The sequence below is a fragment of the Pteropus vampyrus genome, unplaced genomic scaffold, assembly GCF_000151845.1.
Source record: "Pteropus vampyrus isolate Shadow unplaced genomic scaffold, Pvam_2.0 Scaffold58, whole genome shotgun sequence".
NCBI classification, from domain to species: Eukaryota; Metazoa; Chordata; class Mammalia; order Chiroptera; family Pteropodidae; genus Pteropus; species Pteropus vampyrus.
Genome location: NW_011888839.1, coordinates 2,250,049 through 2,266,898, shown reverse-complemented (window position 1 = coordinate 2,266,898; position 16,850 = coordinate 2,250,049). Strand labels below are relative to the sequence as shown.

General features: G+C 39.9%; 1 protein-coding gene across 1 annotated transcript in view; it reads right to left on the bottom strand.

Moving 5' to 3' along the window:
• Positions 1–11,971, bottom strand: part of PREP (prolyl endopeptidase) — a gene marked incomplete at its 5' end in the record, with an annotated part of 101,479 nt that extends 89,508 nt beyond the window's left edge. Inside the window, one exon of the mRNA XM_023530932.1 lies at positions 11,783–11,971. Coding sequence (XP_023386700.1) covers positions 11,783–11,971 — 189 coding nt within the window. The remainder of the gene's footprint in view (positions 1–11,782) is intronic.
• Between the last annotated feature and the right edge of the window lie 4,879 nt (positions 11,972–16,850).

Sequence of the window (16,850 nt, the reverse complement as noted above, 5' to 3'; positions counted from 1 at the left end):
GCCTATAGGAAGTTTGGGGTTTACCCTCTCTGTTGATCAGATTTTATCATTTCTGGGTACCGGTAACTTGTACCACCATCTGTCACAGATAATGTTACTCAGACCTCTGTCTGTATTCCAGCTATGCTAACTCCTTTCTACATTTTTTATGTAAGTAAATCCTGTTCATTTTCATAAGCAGAGTTTTTCCAAAGTTCTTATCGATAGGCAACAGTCAATAATAAAGTAGTCGCAAACCTAGGCAAAACAATGAAAATCCTTTTTCAGAGACAGAGATGAACAATGGACGATAGAAGTTATATCATCTTATGAGATCTGGTGTTATGAGGACTGTGTGAAATCTGAAGAAAGTGAGGCCTGTCTTCCCCTACCACACAGGAGAGGCTGCTGAAAAATAAAATCACCAAAGAAAAGCAGATGACCTAAGAGACAAAGAGAGACAGGTTTCCAGATATATGTGCACTCCTGGATCAGGCTATGCCTAAAGGCGCATATACTCCGGTCATCAATTAAGCAAGCCACTTAGCTCTTTTTTATGAGCTTGTGTGAGCTGGGTTTCAGACACTGCTCATCAAGAGTCCTGACTAACGCAGCTCTTCTAGGAGTCCTGCAGTGGTCTGAGCAAGGCAAGGCTGGTTGAACCTGAGAGGCCTGGGAGAGGAAGAATCGACCAGAAGCTTGCCTAAGGGCTGGCTCTGATAACCTGAAAAAGGTATTCACGCTGAAGGTGTTTTATCAGTACATGAGAAACAGTGAAATTAAACTAAACATTCAAACCTAAAAGTTTTAAAAAGAAAATATAAAGAAATTAATGGAATCAAAAATTAAGACTATAACTTCTAAGTCCTAGAACTGAGGCTTTTTCTAAAAAAAAGAAAAACACATTCAACCAAAGCTCTGGCTAAACTAAATGAAAAAAGAGGAGAGAAACTGCAGATACTCAAAAATAGAAACAATAAAGAAATATGACCACAGCCAGGGAGAGTAAAGTTTCTTATCCTTAAGAAATACTACATTTTGAGTTAATTTTGAGTTAATGGGACAAGTAATAACAATAAATAATGTTGGAGAGGATGCAGAGAAAAAGGAACCCTCATACACTGCTGGTGGGACTGCAAATTGGTACAGCCACTATGGAAAGCAGTATGGAGGTTCCTCAAAAAACTAAGAATGGATCTACCATATGATCCAGCAATCCCTCTACTGGGTATTTACCCCAAAGACTTGAAAACCCATATCCAAAAAGATATTTGAACACCGATGTTCACAGCAGCATTATTCACAGTGGCCAGGGCATGGAAGCAACCAAAGTGTCCTATGATAGATGACTGGCTAAAGAAGCTGTGGTACATATATACAATGGAATATTACTCAGCCATAAGAAGAGATGAAATACTGCCATTTGCGACAACATGGATGGACCTCAAGATAATCATGCTAAGCGAAATAAGCCAAACAGAAAAAGTTGAAAACCACGGTATCACTTATATGTGGGATATAAACCTAAAAGCAACAAAGGAACAGGACAAACAAACAAAGAATCGTGGACATGGACAATAGACTAGTGATTACTAGAGGGGCGGGGTGGGGAAGAGGAGGGAGACAGATGGGGTAAAAGGGGTGAAATAAGTGGTGATATTGAAGAATTAAAAAAAATAATAAATTTTAAAAAATTTTTAAAAATTTTAAAAAGAAAAAAAAGAAAAAGAAATACTACAAATAACTCCATGCTAGTAAATTTTAAAATCCCAATGGTTGAGACCATTTTCTAGGAAATACAAATGACTAAAATTGATCCAAAAAGAAAGATCTGAACAGAGCAATAACCATGAAAGTGAAAGAAAAGAGCCCAAAATTGCATTAAAAAAATGTTTCCCAGATAGCTCTACAGATGAGGTCTTTTAATTATTAAGCAGAAAATCTCCACGGTATTTGAACTGTTCAATAATAAATGCCATGGCAAGCATTTAGTAAGCTCTTACTTGTGTCTGCCATTGTGCTGCATGGTTCAAAAACACTATCACTTAGTTTTCACCACAACCACACACAATCATTCTCTCCAAATTATAAATCGGAAAATTGAGGCCTAGAGTGGTTAAAAAACATGACCAATGTCACACATCTCGTAAGATAGCAGAATAAGGTTCAAACCTATCATTCTACCTCTAAAGCTACTCAGTTAATGACTATACACTACTGCCTTCCCATGAACAAACAAGTTTCAAGATCTCTTAGGGTTCCTACTAGTTGTTAGGGGAAATGGGTAGGAAAAAAATTCTGGAAGAAGGGAGACAATTTAAGAAGCTACTAAATGCCTAGCTTAGTGGCAATGCATGCCTGAATGAGGGCAATGTCAGTGGGGATAAAAACAAGGAGAAAAGTATGAGATTTTATAGAGGCAGAACTGGAACTCCAAAGAATCAGTGTATGATTAAATAGAGAGCTGATTCAAATGGTCAGAGTAGCATACAATATTATATATGAGTCCCAGAATACTTTATTATGACACATGCCTTGAAAAATCAGAACCACAAACACTGTCCCTCTAATTTACAAAGATGCTGTAAACAACAGTGAGACATCTACTACACTTCGGCTCCTTGAAAGTAGGCCCCATAATAATCACAGGTGTTATTATCTTTCTTTGATCATAAAGCACACTTTAGAGCAATATTCCCAAAATTTCTGGATCTTAAGAATTACCTGATGAGGTGGCTAGGGAAACCGAGATTTCTACTGAAATCAGATGCTCCAGAAGTAGAGCTTGGGAATTTTTTAACAAGTGCCCAGGTGATTTTTATGATTGACTGCTTCCTCCCCTGGACACAGCAGAATGGGGTAGTAAATGGATTTTAGATATCGAAATATGGGGGAAAAACAGAAAAGAAAGAGCCTGGGAGAAGTCAGTTATCTTAGTTCTTTAACAACTGTTTTTCCAAAGACACCTATTGTACATACGCATTTGCAGAGAAACTGCAAATGACTGAAAACAAAGCTGAGTAACTGCTTACAGGGAAATCTTCGGTGTTAAATGTATATAAACACGTTAAGCATTTCATCAATGCTGTAGGGTCTGCTTTTCTAAAATGGACCTTTCTCTGATGAATAAACGTGGCTAGATACCCAGCTTCGAGTTAAGATGTGGCTCAGCCTCCTTTTGGCACTGACTTCTAGCAGCTCAAAAGTTAAAAGCTCGCCCATCTCCAATCTCTGGTCCTTCTAGGTTAGAATGTAATCCCATGTCGGCATTCCAAAACAGTGTATCCTTTCCTTCTCCAACCCCTCTCCCTTGCCCATTTAACCTAATTCTTGTCTCAGTGGGCACACGAGTAAACTTAGGACAGGGAAAGAAAGGGTGGAAATGAGAATATATGGGAAAGGGAGAAAGAGATGAAACCAGTGGACCTGTGGTATTGGGTGTAGCCAGCATCCATTCTCCTTCCCCAGTGTCCTCCCTTAATGGCAGCAGTTGTCCTACTGCTACGGAAACCAAAGAGAGTCCCTAGGGCTTCCACCAAATCTTTTCTTACTATACAGCCAAGGGGTGAGCACTTGTCTGGAGTTTGGCCAAAAGAACTCCCTTTCCTGGGACGCAGTCACTGGAACACATGACAGAGGGCTAAATGACTAGAGATCACTGTTACCCTTAGCACTGCTGGGTAAAAAGTGGCAATTCCTGCCATGGAGCCCTAGAACCATCTGGTTCTTGCCTGCCACAAGCCTAGACCCTTTGGTCCATCCCAGGAGCTGGCCTCATGTGCTTGCCATCAATGCCCTATGTACCTAACTTGGCCAGAATCAGTTTCTACTGCTTGCATCAAAAATCTTGTTGCGGAAGGCAAGAAAAGGAGAGAGAAAAAGAAGAGAGAAAGCAGTGCTTAGAAAAAGATGGCCCAGTACCAGTAACTACCTCAGACTTTTGATGATTATCCCATCTACAAATCAAAAAGAAGTTTTTTCCTAAATACATATTTCAACTGTGGATTTATGAGAAGTCTGTTTACAAACTATAATATGGCTAAACACTTCCATAGGAGATGGTAATACATTTAAGATCCGAGCTTTGGCGATTGAGATAATGTGGTAATATATTTACTTAAAGCATTTCCACTTTCTACTAAAGGAGAGATGACATAGTAATTCTCAATCCTGGTCCTTACATGAAACATTAATGAACAGGTGGCAGGGTATTTCATAGGCCAGCTTTGCCAGTGGGGTTCAGAAGGCATCAATTAACAGTAATGCTACCAAACAGCTTTAAGGTACTCTTTGGCCTAGTTTAATCATGCTTGAGAGCAATGAAAGGACACTCAGAAGTCATAGTTCCATTAAAAAAAAAAAAAAAAAAAAATCAATGCTCAGGATGTAAGTTTTTTTCTAAAAAACCTAGAATTTAAAAAGGAAAATCTTGTTTAGCTTCACAGATGAAAATTTAAAGAGTATTTAAAGTTCAACATTCTGATGAAGCAATTAAAGGACTAGAGTCTGAAGGTCTATATATCCCAACGCATTTAAGCAGTAGTCTCCAAGCTGCACTATGTTTATACAGACCTTTGCTGTATGTGGAAAATGAATTTTTATATGCACTTTCTCAGTTGGTGTCATTAAACCCTTGGAGCTAGATAAACTGAGTATGATTATATTCATTTTCTAAATGAAGAAAATAAATCTGGGTAAGGTAGCTTGCTATGCTCACAGAACAAGGAAATAGAAGACCAAGGGCTACGATTTATGTGTTTTGACTTCCAGTCCTGTCTGGCAAATACTCTATTCCTCCACACTGCCTCTCAACAGAAGTTAACATCACAAATACCTGAAAGCTCACTGGATGAAGGAACTATCTACAGAGAGGATATCACAATTTGTCCTAAAGCCTTCAAAGAATACCATAAACCAAACCCAGTCTTTTAGACTTTTAATTAATATATTCTTCAGCCCCACAGTAAGCTTTATCTGCTGTCTTTCTGCTTAGAGACACTGAATTAGACCTTCATGGTACTGGAAATCCTGGGAGCAAGGTTTCTCTTGTTGGCTCTGCAGCCTGACAGCATGATGGCCTGATGGGAAAATGCAACTGGGCAAACGAACCCCTGCTCGCCTGGCTCCCTGCTCGCTCTTGCACACGCCGGCTCCGTTCCATGCTAAGGAAAGCACACGGTGCAGGGAGATCTCGGCCACACTGGGATCAGAACAGAGCAGAAACTCCTCATGCTACACACTTTTAGGGTTAACCTTAAAGAATAAAAACAAAAGCAAGCCAAGAAACAAAAGACCAGATTTCAGGACAGACAGGAAGGATACCTGAAAGCAGGTACTGACCTCTGTAACATTAAAATACCTACACAGAAACTGTAAATATCCTGGAGATGATTGGAAGTCCTTCAAGAATTAAATCCTTCCTGCCAAGGAAGGAAACAGCGTGGAGATGGGGAAAGAGAAAGGTAATATTTCCAGGTTTCTGACTCTATAAGACAGAATGATCTCTGTTCTACTTTCCTAGCCTCTTATCAGTAGGTCTAATGGACTACCCCTAACTATTCAGCCAAATGGTTTATGGGAAGGGAGAACAAATAATGTCCTAGAAAAGACCTATGTTGTAGATCCCTCTGATACTCTCTGAAACAAATAGTAATTTAATTTTTTTTAGAAGAAATGAACATAAACAAAAACAAGTATTTTGTTTTTTGCTGATTCCTATTACAGTTCTCTCATCATCCACAAAAGAAATGAGAGTTGCTGTTATTCTCATTTTGTCCAGGACAGTTCTCAGGGATAAAAAAAAGAAATTAGTCACTCTACATTTGCAGCCGATATTCTACATTTTTGGTTACCTCATGTACCAAAGCTCCAGGATAGAGTTTCTGTGAAAGCCAGACTTGAGAATTAGGTACAATTAAGCAGCTATCCCATGAAAGATATAAATTCTTCTTTTCTCTGTGTACCTCCCCTTCAGTAATTCAGCAACAAGTTCTGGAATATTCAACTATGAAGTTGAAGCCAAAATAGGACAAGTATGATGGGGAGACTCCTCAAGAGGTTACAAGCACGTTGCTTCTATTTGGACCTTGAGGCTGCAAAACCAAGCCCAGTGATGTAAAGAGAATTTCCCACCATCAGGAAGGACAGCAAAGAGTGCAGTGTGGACTGAGTACTTCATGATGGCAGAAAGGCCAGAAAAATATTCATTTAGTACTTTCACAGTGACCAGACAGTGAGACTGCTGCCTCAGCGATGAAGGCAACGTAAGCAAACTCTGAGGGCCTGAGAGTCAGCAGAGTGCTCTCCTTGCCAGTATACATAAACATCTCTATGATTCCCTGGGAACTGTGGTCCAGCTGCATAGTGAAGAACATAGGACAATTTCAAAGCCTCTGAACTTGGCCATTAAGCCACTGCTGATCACCGAGAGAATGGTTTATACTGATGGAACATGTTACTGGGAGCGATGACAAAGGAAGAGGGCAGCGAGCCAGATACACTGAGGGACACGCAGAGTGGCTTGTGGATAGGCAAGGGAAGGGAGGGAGATGGCCCAGAATAAGATCTGATCCAGGCATACTTGAAGGGGTCTGGAGACCAACGGAAGGGAAGAAAGAGGTTGCAAAGGGCTAAGGCAGACTGTGGGATTTGGGGTTGGTTTGTCTCCCACAGGAGACTAAGGGGAAATTTAGGAAGTTAAAAGATTAGGAAGTCAACCACATGCATGTTAATATTATGGATTGGGGATGGGGGAGTAGAGTCTTGTTATTAGTGGACTGGAGACTCAAATTACCTCATTATTAAAATATTGGGGTATTACAGCAAGACGCTATAAACTTCCTCCTATGATTTGCAAAGGACAAGGTGGAAATGCCTGTTGAATGGGAAGTATGGGCTAACTGCCTGTTAGGTCCTGCCTATCTAATCTTCAAATCATTTTTAATGACTGCATACCTCCCTCTCTGGAGCCTCATTCTAAAGACTTTCCCACTTTACACCAGCAAGATTTCACTATAGTTCAGACATTTCAAGAGAATATGATACTTAGCAGATATCTAAAGCACTCTGACCCGGAACTTTCCCCTTATCTTATTTTCGTTCTTTAGTCCATATACATTCTCCTAGGATCGTGTTTACAAAGGTAGTTTTTAAAGCTGTAATCATTTGGAGTACTGCGATCTTTCACCCTCCTCTCACTTAATACCCTACCATAAACATTCTTTCATGTTAGTAAGCACTCAGTATAGCCTAACATTTTAATAGGTGCATGTACTATTTCATCAAGCAGATTCACCATATTCTGCTTAAATACTATACTACTGGAAAAAGATTATTTCCAATTCTTCACTACTATAAATAATGACCCAAATTGGCCCTTTCCTAGATCTCTCTGTATTTTTGAAGTGACATTACTACTCTCCCAGTAGGCTTGAAATCTCTTCTCTTTCAAGTATTTGCTTTTGTTGTTACTGTCAGACAGGTTTATTTTTAATTATTAATGGTAAATGTGAGTGCTACTGATGTCATATTTACTTTATATTCACCTTATTGAACTCATTAATTCTAATAAGTTTTTAGTTGTTTCCCTTAGATTTTCTACATACACAATCACATAACCTATTACTAACAATAATTTTATTTTTCCTCTCCAAATTTTGGTTCATTTTTTTATTGCACTGGTCAAAGCTTTGCAAACATATAAATAGTAGTGACAGAGACATTCTAGCCTAGTGCTTAAAGTATTGTTCTGAATGAAATGTCATCTTGTTAAAGCATTGTTATTCCTACTTTTAGTTTTACTTTATTTTTAATATTAATTAGGATAATTATATAGCTTTAATCTATTAATATTAATATTAAACTATTCTTCAATTCCTGTGATAAATTATGCATTTAACCTAACATTTATTTATATTCTTTACATTTATATCCACAAGAAAGGTCGGTCCATCTTCATTGTCCAATACAGTAGCCAACAGCCACATGGGGCTACTGAGTATTTGAAATGTGGCTGGTGTGAATTAATATGTGCTATAAATGTAAAATACACAGGATTTCAAAAACTGAGTTTGAAAAAAGGAATGTAAAATACCTTAATAATATTTTATATCAATTAAATTTGAGATGTTAATATTTTGAGTATAGAGTTAACCCTTGAACAACATGGGTTTGAATTGCACGGGTCCACTTACACGTTTTATTTTATTTTATTTTTTTTAATAACTGTACAGTCAGCCCTCTACATCCCTGGATTTCATATATGTGGATTCAACTAACTGCATGTCAAAAAGCATTTCGATTCCTGGCTGGGAATCCATGGATGCAGAGAGCTGACTACATGTATCGTCCTAAGCCATTTTACATAAGGGACTTGAGCATCTGTGGCTTTTGGTATCCAAAGGGATCTGGAACCAACGCCCCATGGTCAAAAGTTCTATGTGGATTTTCGACTGAGCTGGGGTCAGCACCCCTAATCCCTTCATTTTTCAAGGGTCAACTGTACTAAAGAAAACATTATAATAATAATTCCACCTGTTTCTTTTTACTTTTTACAATGTGGCTACTAGAAAAATTTGATTTATATATGTGGTTTGCATTAAATGTCTACTGGGCAGTGTTGGTCTACAATTTCCCCTTTACAAAGCATCTCTGTTAGGTTTTCATACAAGGTTGGATTTACTTATGAATCAAATGAGCTCTCTAAGATCTTCTACAATCTGGAACATTTGCTATAAAATATGGCTATAGGGGCTTTGACAGCTTGAAAGGATTCATCCAGATTCAACTCTCCCCACAGTTGTTTTTCGGAATTTTCTAAGTTATAAGTTGATATTCTTTTAAGAATATCTGCTTGATATTCTTTTAGAAAAGATAAAGCCTTAAATGCCAGGCACTGTCAGAACTGGATAATTCATATAAATATTAGATTAAGTCAAAGAACTACCAATAGTATTTCAGATCTTAGTGGAAAAGAGCTATCAATGTTCCTCACTTCCTGAATGGTTTTTATCGAAAATGGAACAAGCTGCTTTTTCTTTGTTTTGGAGGCTATGTGAAGATTCTCCTCTTTACATCAATGTATATGTGTACATCACCTCTGGGTATATGTGGATAACTGAGTAGAAAATGTTCAGGCTGCTCTTCTGCTCGTTAGAAAAACATACCCTATCTTTTCAGTCTGAGATCAAAATTTAACTCATCAGATCCCAGATGATATACTAGCCTTCAACAATAACAAGCCTCTTTAGAGAAGAGTGAGAAAGGTTTGTGTGGAGGAGAATAAAGAGGAAGACATAGCCGCACAGGCCCTCGGACACCTGTGGTATGCTGCCTGAACAGGCTAGCATGGGAATGGTGGGGTCAGCCCTGGGTCCATGCGGGAGAACTTACAAAGGCCCATGGCAAGCACAGGCATGAATATATTCCTTCAGCTTGTATTCCTAAAGCTATTTCTTAAATCTGAAGTTAGAAAATACCTGGGCTACCTGAGTTCCAGTCCTGACTCTCCACTTACTAGCTGAGTGACCTCGGACATGTTCCTTAATCACTTAGTAACTCAATTTCTTCATTTGTAAGATGGCGAAAATAAAAAAATCTATTTTAGGGTTTGAGAATTAAATGAGATAGAGTATGCAAAGCTCCCAGTAAAGCAGCAAGCATCTAATAAATGCATACCATGAAATGTACACTCATTAGCTTCTATCAAATGTTAACTGCAAAATCACTAATTAGCAAAGTCTCATCTACTAATAAGTGGCTTGTCAACCACAGGACCAGCCATTATCAACTGAGGAACAGCGAAGTATGTATTCATTAGCATATAAACCAAAACTGGGTCATTATGACATCGCTGAATCACTCAATCACTATCAAAGGCTAAAAAAAAATCCAGGTCATACCCAGTACCTCAAAGTAACCATCACAGAGACAGTCCTTGGGGATAGTTTTCCAAGAGGTGCATACAAGTTCATTCCCTTCCCTGGTGCTTTGACCATCACAGGTTATACAGCTGCCAATGATTTCCATTCCCAGGCTTAATCCCTAACTCAGTTCAGTCCAACGCTGGATGATCAAGGTTGTCCATGGCAGAGACCAGGTGAGGAGGCAGCCCCACACCTGCTCCCTGCTCCTCCTAGCTTTACCTGCAGAGCTAGAGCCTTCATGGGCTTCTAAAGCTAACTACCTGTTTCTCATTTGGGAATCTCTACCTACCCACCTCTATTACCCAATGCTTTGTAAAAGAAAAATGAAAACTCAAACACCTATCATTCTCACCCAGGAAAGAGAGGAGAGGAAGATTACAGATAGAAGTAAAAACCATTAGAAAATCTCAAAATGATGGTGTGCTTACTTCAAGAACAAAGGATAGGGGAGAAGCTGTAAGAGTTTCTGCAGTAAGCAGGTATGTCTTAGCTCTCCTGTACCTTTGGATCCCTTGCCACCATATATACCAGGAGGAGAGAAATGCTAGAAAGAACACGAGAGAGAGCAAGAAAGACAGCACATGGGAATGAAGGAAGAAGAAAGAGATGACGTGGGATTTACCTGAGCAAAAGCAACTTCTTCCTGCCTCCACTTTCTCCTCTTCCACAGATTACCATGCCCAGCTAACCCCACTCCTTTCCTCATCAAGCTCTTCCCCAAGGATATGAAGGTGATGGAGTTTGTAAGCTCACTGACCAGGGAGTGGAAAGGCGGGGGAAAGGGGAGAATCCCAATCCCATTGCCAGATACGTATCAGGAGTGAATGCTTTCCTGGTAAATCAGAATTGCCTTGGGAATTTAAGCTCAGTTCTCCAGAGAACACTGGTATATATTATATGGTGGTAAGGGACCACAGACACAGGAGGAGCTAAGACACAGGCTTTAGAGGCTGGTCAGGAAAACCACCCAGAGTGCATTTAACTATTTTTTTAATCGGACTGTACTGTGGGATTCTAAAGAAGCTCAAATTCTGGAATGGTGAGCATATTGGAAACTGCTTATATATTCTTATATACTAAGTAATATGTAAATATGGTTATAAATAAGTCAAGGAACTTGAAGTAGATTGGAAAAACACTATTCCCTCAGCTAAGCAAACTTAACCAACACATAGTATACATAAACGATGAGTCACAAATGACAAGTCCTAGGCACTCCAAGAAGGAACAAATATCTGTTCCTTAGGGGTGCACTTAGGGGTGGCTTCATTAATGACATGAGACCAGCTCAAAATACCATGTGTTTCTCCAAAAGAAAAGGAAAGTTTTATGTTTTTCAACAGAAAACAGAACAGAAAATTCTCCCCTCCACACCCTTACATCTATAAAATATAAGAAGATACTAATTAGCTTACTATAATTCCATTTTTCATTATTGCTGCATTAAAATCAATAGGTAATCAGCATTTAGTTTTCAAGACCTAATATTTATTCAGTACATGTAATTTTCTTTCCTTTGGGAAAAAATGTATTTAGGCAATTTTTTCTTTCCCATTATTTTTCTTTAGGTGTTTATTTATTTTTGGTAAAAATCAGTTTTCTTTCTAATATTTTCATTTCAAATAGCTAGTTCATCAGCGTCACTATAAAACCACAAACATTATTGAAAACAATTACTTGATCTTTGCTGGGACTGAAAATGTTTTCATCTTTTTCCCATGAATCATTTGACAAAAAGTGGTAGTATTAACAGGGATATTCACCATCCCACAGCAGAAAACACAGGAAGATACCAGGAAGGCAAGGCCATGGTTACCAATATCTACGGTTTCCTGCTAGCCACTAAGGCGGTCCTATCGTTAATTATAAGCCCCAATTACCTTTGTCTGCTCACTGTCTGGATCTTCAAGCCAAGCATAAGGGTCAGAAATTTTATGCCCATGATAATCCTGTACCTGTAAAAGACAAAATGCGGGATTAGATAATTCCTGTCTAACCCCAATTAACTTCGTATTTTCTGAATGCGATGGAGAAATAGTAAAGAGACAGACAAAAATACCCCTATTGGCTCACTGGCAACATGTCTGCCCAAATTACCACATGAACCAGAGTTGGCAGGTTCTCAAAGGTGTCAAGTCACCCTTCATGAAAAGAATGTTTTAGCTGGAGAGGGAAGAAAGATGAAAGGTCAGAATAGGAAACCGCTCTGTCTGTACAACACAAAACAAAGGACTGCCACTGTGCTAAAGAAACTTGAAAACGTGTTGTCAGTGGCACAGCACAGAATTACACAATGCAGCAGGGATGCAAGAAGGGCACGTCTGTGAGGGAACCACCACACACGTGCTTATTTTCCTGTTCTTGCTGAGCTTACTAATGATTAGAAAATCTCCCTACAATATGTAATACAATCGGTTTTGCCTTTAAGTCTAAACTGCCAAAAAGCAAGTTACTAATGTGTAGTTAGTTATAATGATTCTAATTGACATCAGCTGAAAAAGCTGACTTAAATACCAGTGAAAGAACATTTCTAAATGGAAGCCTTCCTTCCTTTTTGTGTAACGTTATCAAATGCCTTCTTTGAGTTTGTAAAAGGAGGCGCAAAGGCTTTCCCCCATTCACACTACCCCGATGGAAATAAAAGTGCTGAGTGTAAGCAGGGCCTGGTTGAGGGAAAGCCTTCGAGAGCTCCTAGTGGGGGCCTATCAACAGAACCACCTGAGAATTGAAAAGCCCAAACTCCTGGGCCCGGTCTCGGAGACTGACCAGAATCTGGAAGAGCAATCAGGAGTTACCGTTCCCCATGTGACTGACTGTGCCTAAAGAAATTTTCAAAAGGTAAAAATCATTACAAAGCCTCTCCATGTCATACCATCATGATTAATGTCTAGTTAACTGAAACCACGCTGACAATGTCTTTCCAATCAAGTCTCTCTGAACAACTCCAACATTCCGGTTAAGGCTTCTCTTGTACGGCTGTCGGGAAGACTACCAGTATCTCAGATGAACTTTTAATTTGTCTCCTACTTGCTCTGTTCTATAACCAGAAGGAGAGGGCTATTCCCTAAGGAAAGCAAACACTCTCCTGGAAAAGAAAAACCTGTTTCTACTGCTGGTCAAAGTTCCAGTGTGGCTGCTGCCAACTGAGAAGAATGTCCCTGAGCTTAAAACCCCAAGCCTTCCACCAAGGGTCTGCATCTGTCCTCATCGGGTGTCGGGGGAGAGGACACCTGGGGAAATGCCCCTCTGGAAGAATGGTCAATGACGGTGGAACACTCGGGAGCTCTTCTCATTAAACAATTGACTGACAAGCACAAAAGACATAAAATCACACTAAAATGTCTCCTGAGGAGTCTTCATAAAATTATCAATTTCCAAGAAAAAAATTATCAATTTTAAATCCTTACCTAAAGCTTCTCTAAATTTTAGCTGATTGTTACCACTAAAATGAAAGCTTTTTATCTTTTCTTCTCATCTGCAAGTCTTTTACATTTTATACATCCTGAAGTGGTTTAAAATAACCACCTTCTTTTCTCTGACAATATAAAAAAACCAGACAAAGGATCCTGTAAAGGATCTCACAATTCAATACTGTTAAGAGAGATAGCAGGAACAAGATTGGGCAACAGACTCAAGGCCATACCAAGTTGAGACCTAGAGCTGGGACTAAAATTCTGCCAACAGCTTTTCTCAAGTTTTCCTTGGAGGGGACAGACCAAACACTTTAAAAATGTTCCTGGATTATTTTACTGAAACTCAAACATATCCAGAGACTACACTTTTCATAAGGAAGCAGAAAAGATTAACTGAAAACCATGTTAGTTTTATGACTAAGTGAAGGTGTTGCCAAGAGCTACGCCCGAAGCAATGAAATCTCTACTGAATATCCGCACTGTTGTGCTTGATGTTTTAAAAAAATACTTGTAGGAGGGTTAATGATATTCCTATTTTACAGATTATGGAATGCAATTCAGAGAGGTTAGTAAGACTAAAAGCCACTGATGTACTGTTTACTCAGAGACCACTGTAAGCTAACCACTGTGCCATAAGTTTCAGCCCCATTATGTCCTTTGGTCCTCACTGTGAAGTTATTACTAATTCATTTTCCCAGATGAGAAAACTGAAGCTGGAGAGAGCTAAAACAATTGACAAAGGTCAGATGGCTAATAAGGTATGGCTGGCTGTGACCCACTTCAAGCCAACCCCAAAGCCTATGGACTTGACCTCTTGCTAATAAGCCGGGCTGGATGTGAATTGGCAGGTGCACAGCCAGATTCTGACTCAGAACCCAGTGTGCCCTACACCGTGCTGCCTCCTGAATGTTTACCACCGAGGAAACAGCCCCATCTTTCCAGAACCAGCATTACCAAACTATACCAGACTGAGGTCAGTTATCGAGCAGACATTTGTAACTAGGACGAGGAACTCTCCAAGACAAACGCACAGATGATCCCAGGAGCCAAGCGCGCCCACCATTTCTTGTATAAGACCACATCCTACAAATGGGGTGGTCTCATAGCCACAGCTCCTGAATTCAAGTTATGCAGTACCTAATTTTCCCATCTGACTTAAGTTCGCAAATTTTTCATTCCCCCAAGAGGCTTTAAAAATAGAGTCCTGATAAGCCACTGTTACTATTCAATATTTTACTTGTACCACTTAACAACTTGCCCACTGCTTTCAGGATAGTTTGCAGACATGTATACATAGAAGGCAGAGCCCACAAATTCTGGACTCACTTTTTTCTCTTTCCTTTTCAAGCCTCAATCAAGCTTATCCACCCATGGATGCGCTGGTCACAATGGCCTTCCTGCCATCCTACAAATATATGTAATTCCATGGCCATCCAGCCCTACATAACTATGGCTTTATTTTAGTCACAGGGACAGGAATGCCCTCTCTACCTTATCCAACTGGCCAACTTCCAGGCTCAATTAATCTCATCCTCCTCTGTGTTCCCCACTCACCCAACACACTCTTCTAACCCCTGTAGCAGGCCTGAATTTCCCCACAGCAACACTTGGGGGATAGACAAGGGCATTACTCATTATTGGAAGTGTCATGGTTTCCAAATTTCTGCTCAACAGGGCAGAAATCCACCAAAAGGTTGTATGCTCCAACCCCACAGTTCAGTAGGAGACTTTCCAGTATGTGGTTGAAAGATGTTCAAGTGAGAGAGAGAGACAGAGAGCTACAGCAATCTCTAGCACCTGTTGGAGAGAAACCCATCCTAGAAATCAAGGCTATAATTTGAGCTAATGCCTAAGTCCAGCCTAAGGTTTCAGGACTCTCTCACTGAAAAAAGATACCCCACATACACTCTTAGGGCTGGGATAAGTATATTTTGGGATGAGTACATGCTGGACCAGAGCTGCTTGCCCTTGGCCATTAGGCCAAGGTTATCATGAGTTCTCTGGTGAGAAGGAACCGGAGAGGATTAAAATCCATGGTACTGGATACTCTTTCAAGTTAACTGTGCACAATCTTTTTAAAGTCTTCAAAAAATCCTCACTTAACCCTTCTGAGAACTGTTAAACACAGATAAATGTACTGAAGGATTCTGGTAACCCAAATTGGGAAAACTAAGCAAGAAGCAACTCTGCCTAAAAACAAAATAAATCTAAAATGGCACTTATCAAACCACATAATGGGTAGTTCTTTACATTTTTACCTATCTTGAAAACTCAAAGATGTTCAAGACCTGAAATGGGATAGTCACATGTCTTCCCATTACTAAAGTCTGGCACACTGCAGAGCTAGATTATGATGTGAATGACCAAAAGATGATATTCTTACCACAGAAGCAAGTGAGCCCTGTGGTTAGACAAGACAGCCTACTATTTCATATATGTCAACAGTTCCCAACCTTTTCAGGACCAGAGACCAGTGCTCCTGACAATTTAATGCCTGATGATCTGAGGTGGAGCTGAGGCTATGATGCTAGCCCTGGGAAGCAGCTGCAAATACAGATGAAGCTTTGCTTGCTAGCCAGCCGCTCATCTCCTGCTGTGCGGCCTGGTTCCTACCAGGACCGGTACTGGTCCGTGGCCCGGGAGTTAGGGACCCCTGATATATGAGACAGAAAGCCCATAAGTGATCTGCCAAAGGGCATCCTGCTAGTGAGTGACAAAACCAGAACTAGTTCTCAAGTCTTCTTACTATATCTGTCTCCTCTCCATTCCAGCAGGATCCCTTTACTCCCAAACGCAATGGAATCAACCTTCTTGCACCGCAGGAACAGGGCTTCTTGGGCTGTTAGGGTAAATTTAATAAGAAAGCAGCTGAACAGACTGAGAAAACATGGTTACCAGATGGTCACTGGTCAGAGAGAAAGCATGAATGCATCAGTGCCACTGGAAGTCTTAGTTTAAAACAGTATGTCCTTTACTCTAAAGCCTCAGTACTCTTTACCCCAAAGTGAGATGTGCTTTAAAGTACAATCTGGCATAAATCGGGTCCAAGTGAGCAGAAAAAAAATGTAGAACTGTATTATACAAAAACATTTTTATTCTTATTCTATTTTAAGTAATCTGAGAAATTTGGCTATTTCTAAGAGAATCATGCCCACAACATTTGGATGCACTCCAGTTCTTAAGATGCCAAATTAATCTGTACACACACAAAAAAGGTATTTGCTCACCAATTCCACCCACTGGATCTCAACAACTACCCTGAGTTCATCTACACCTTAGGTAAATGGTGCCTAACCCCTCCACGAGGCAAAATTTTAACTCATCCTGAAAAAAGGCCATCCCCCTCCCTTCTAAAGTCTCCTTTCAGCCCGTATCCAATCCTTTTCTCGTTTAGGAAAACTTGGATAGGCACTACCGGGTCGCTGATCGCTTTCCGCGTTACTCTGTCTTGTCCCTGCATCCCCAGCTCCCAATGCCCAGCATTCGGCCTGGGGCAGAGTAGGCGCTCAACACGTTTTAAAATTGAATGAATGTG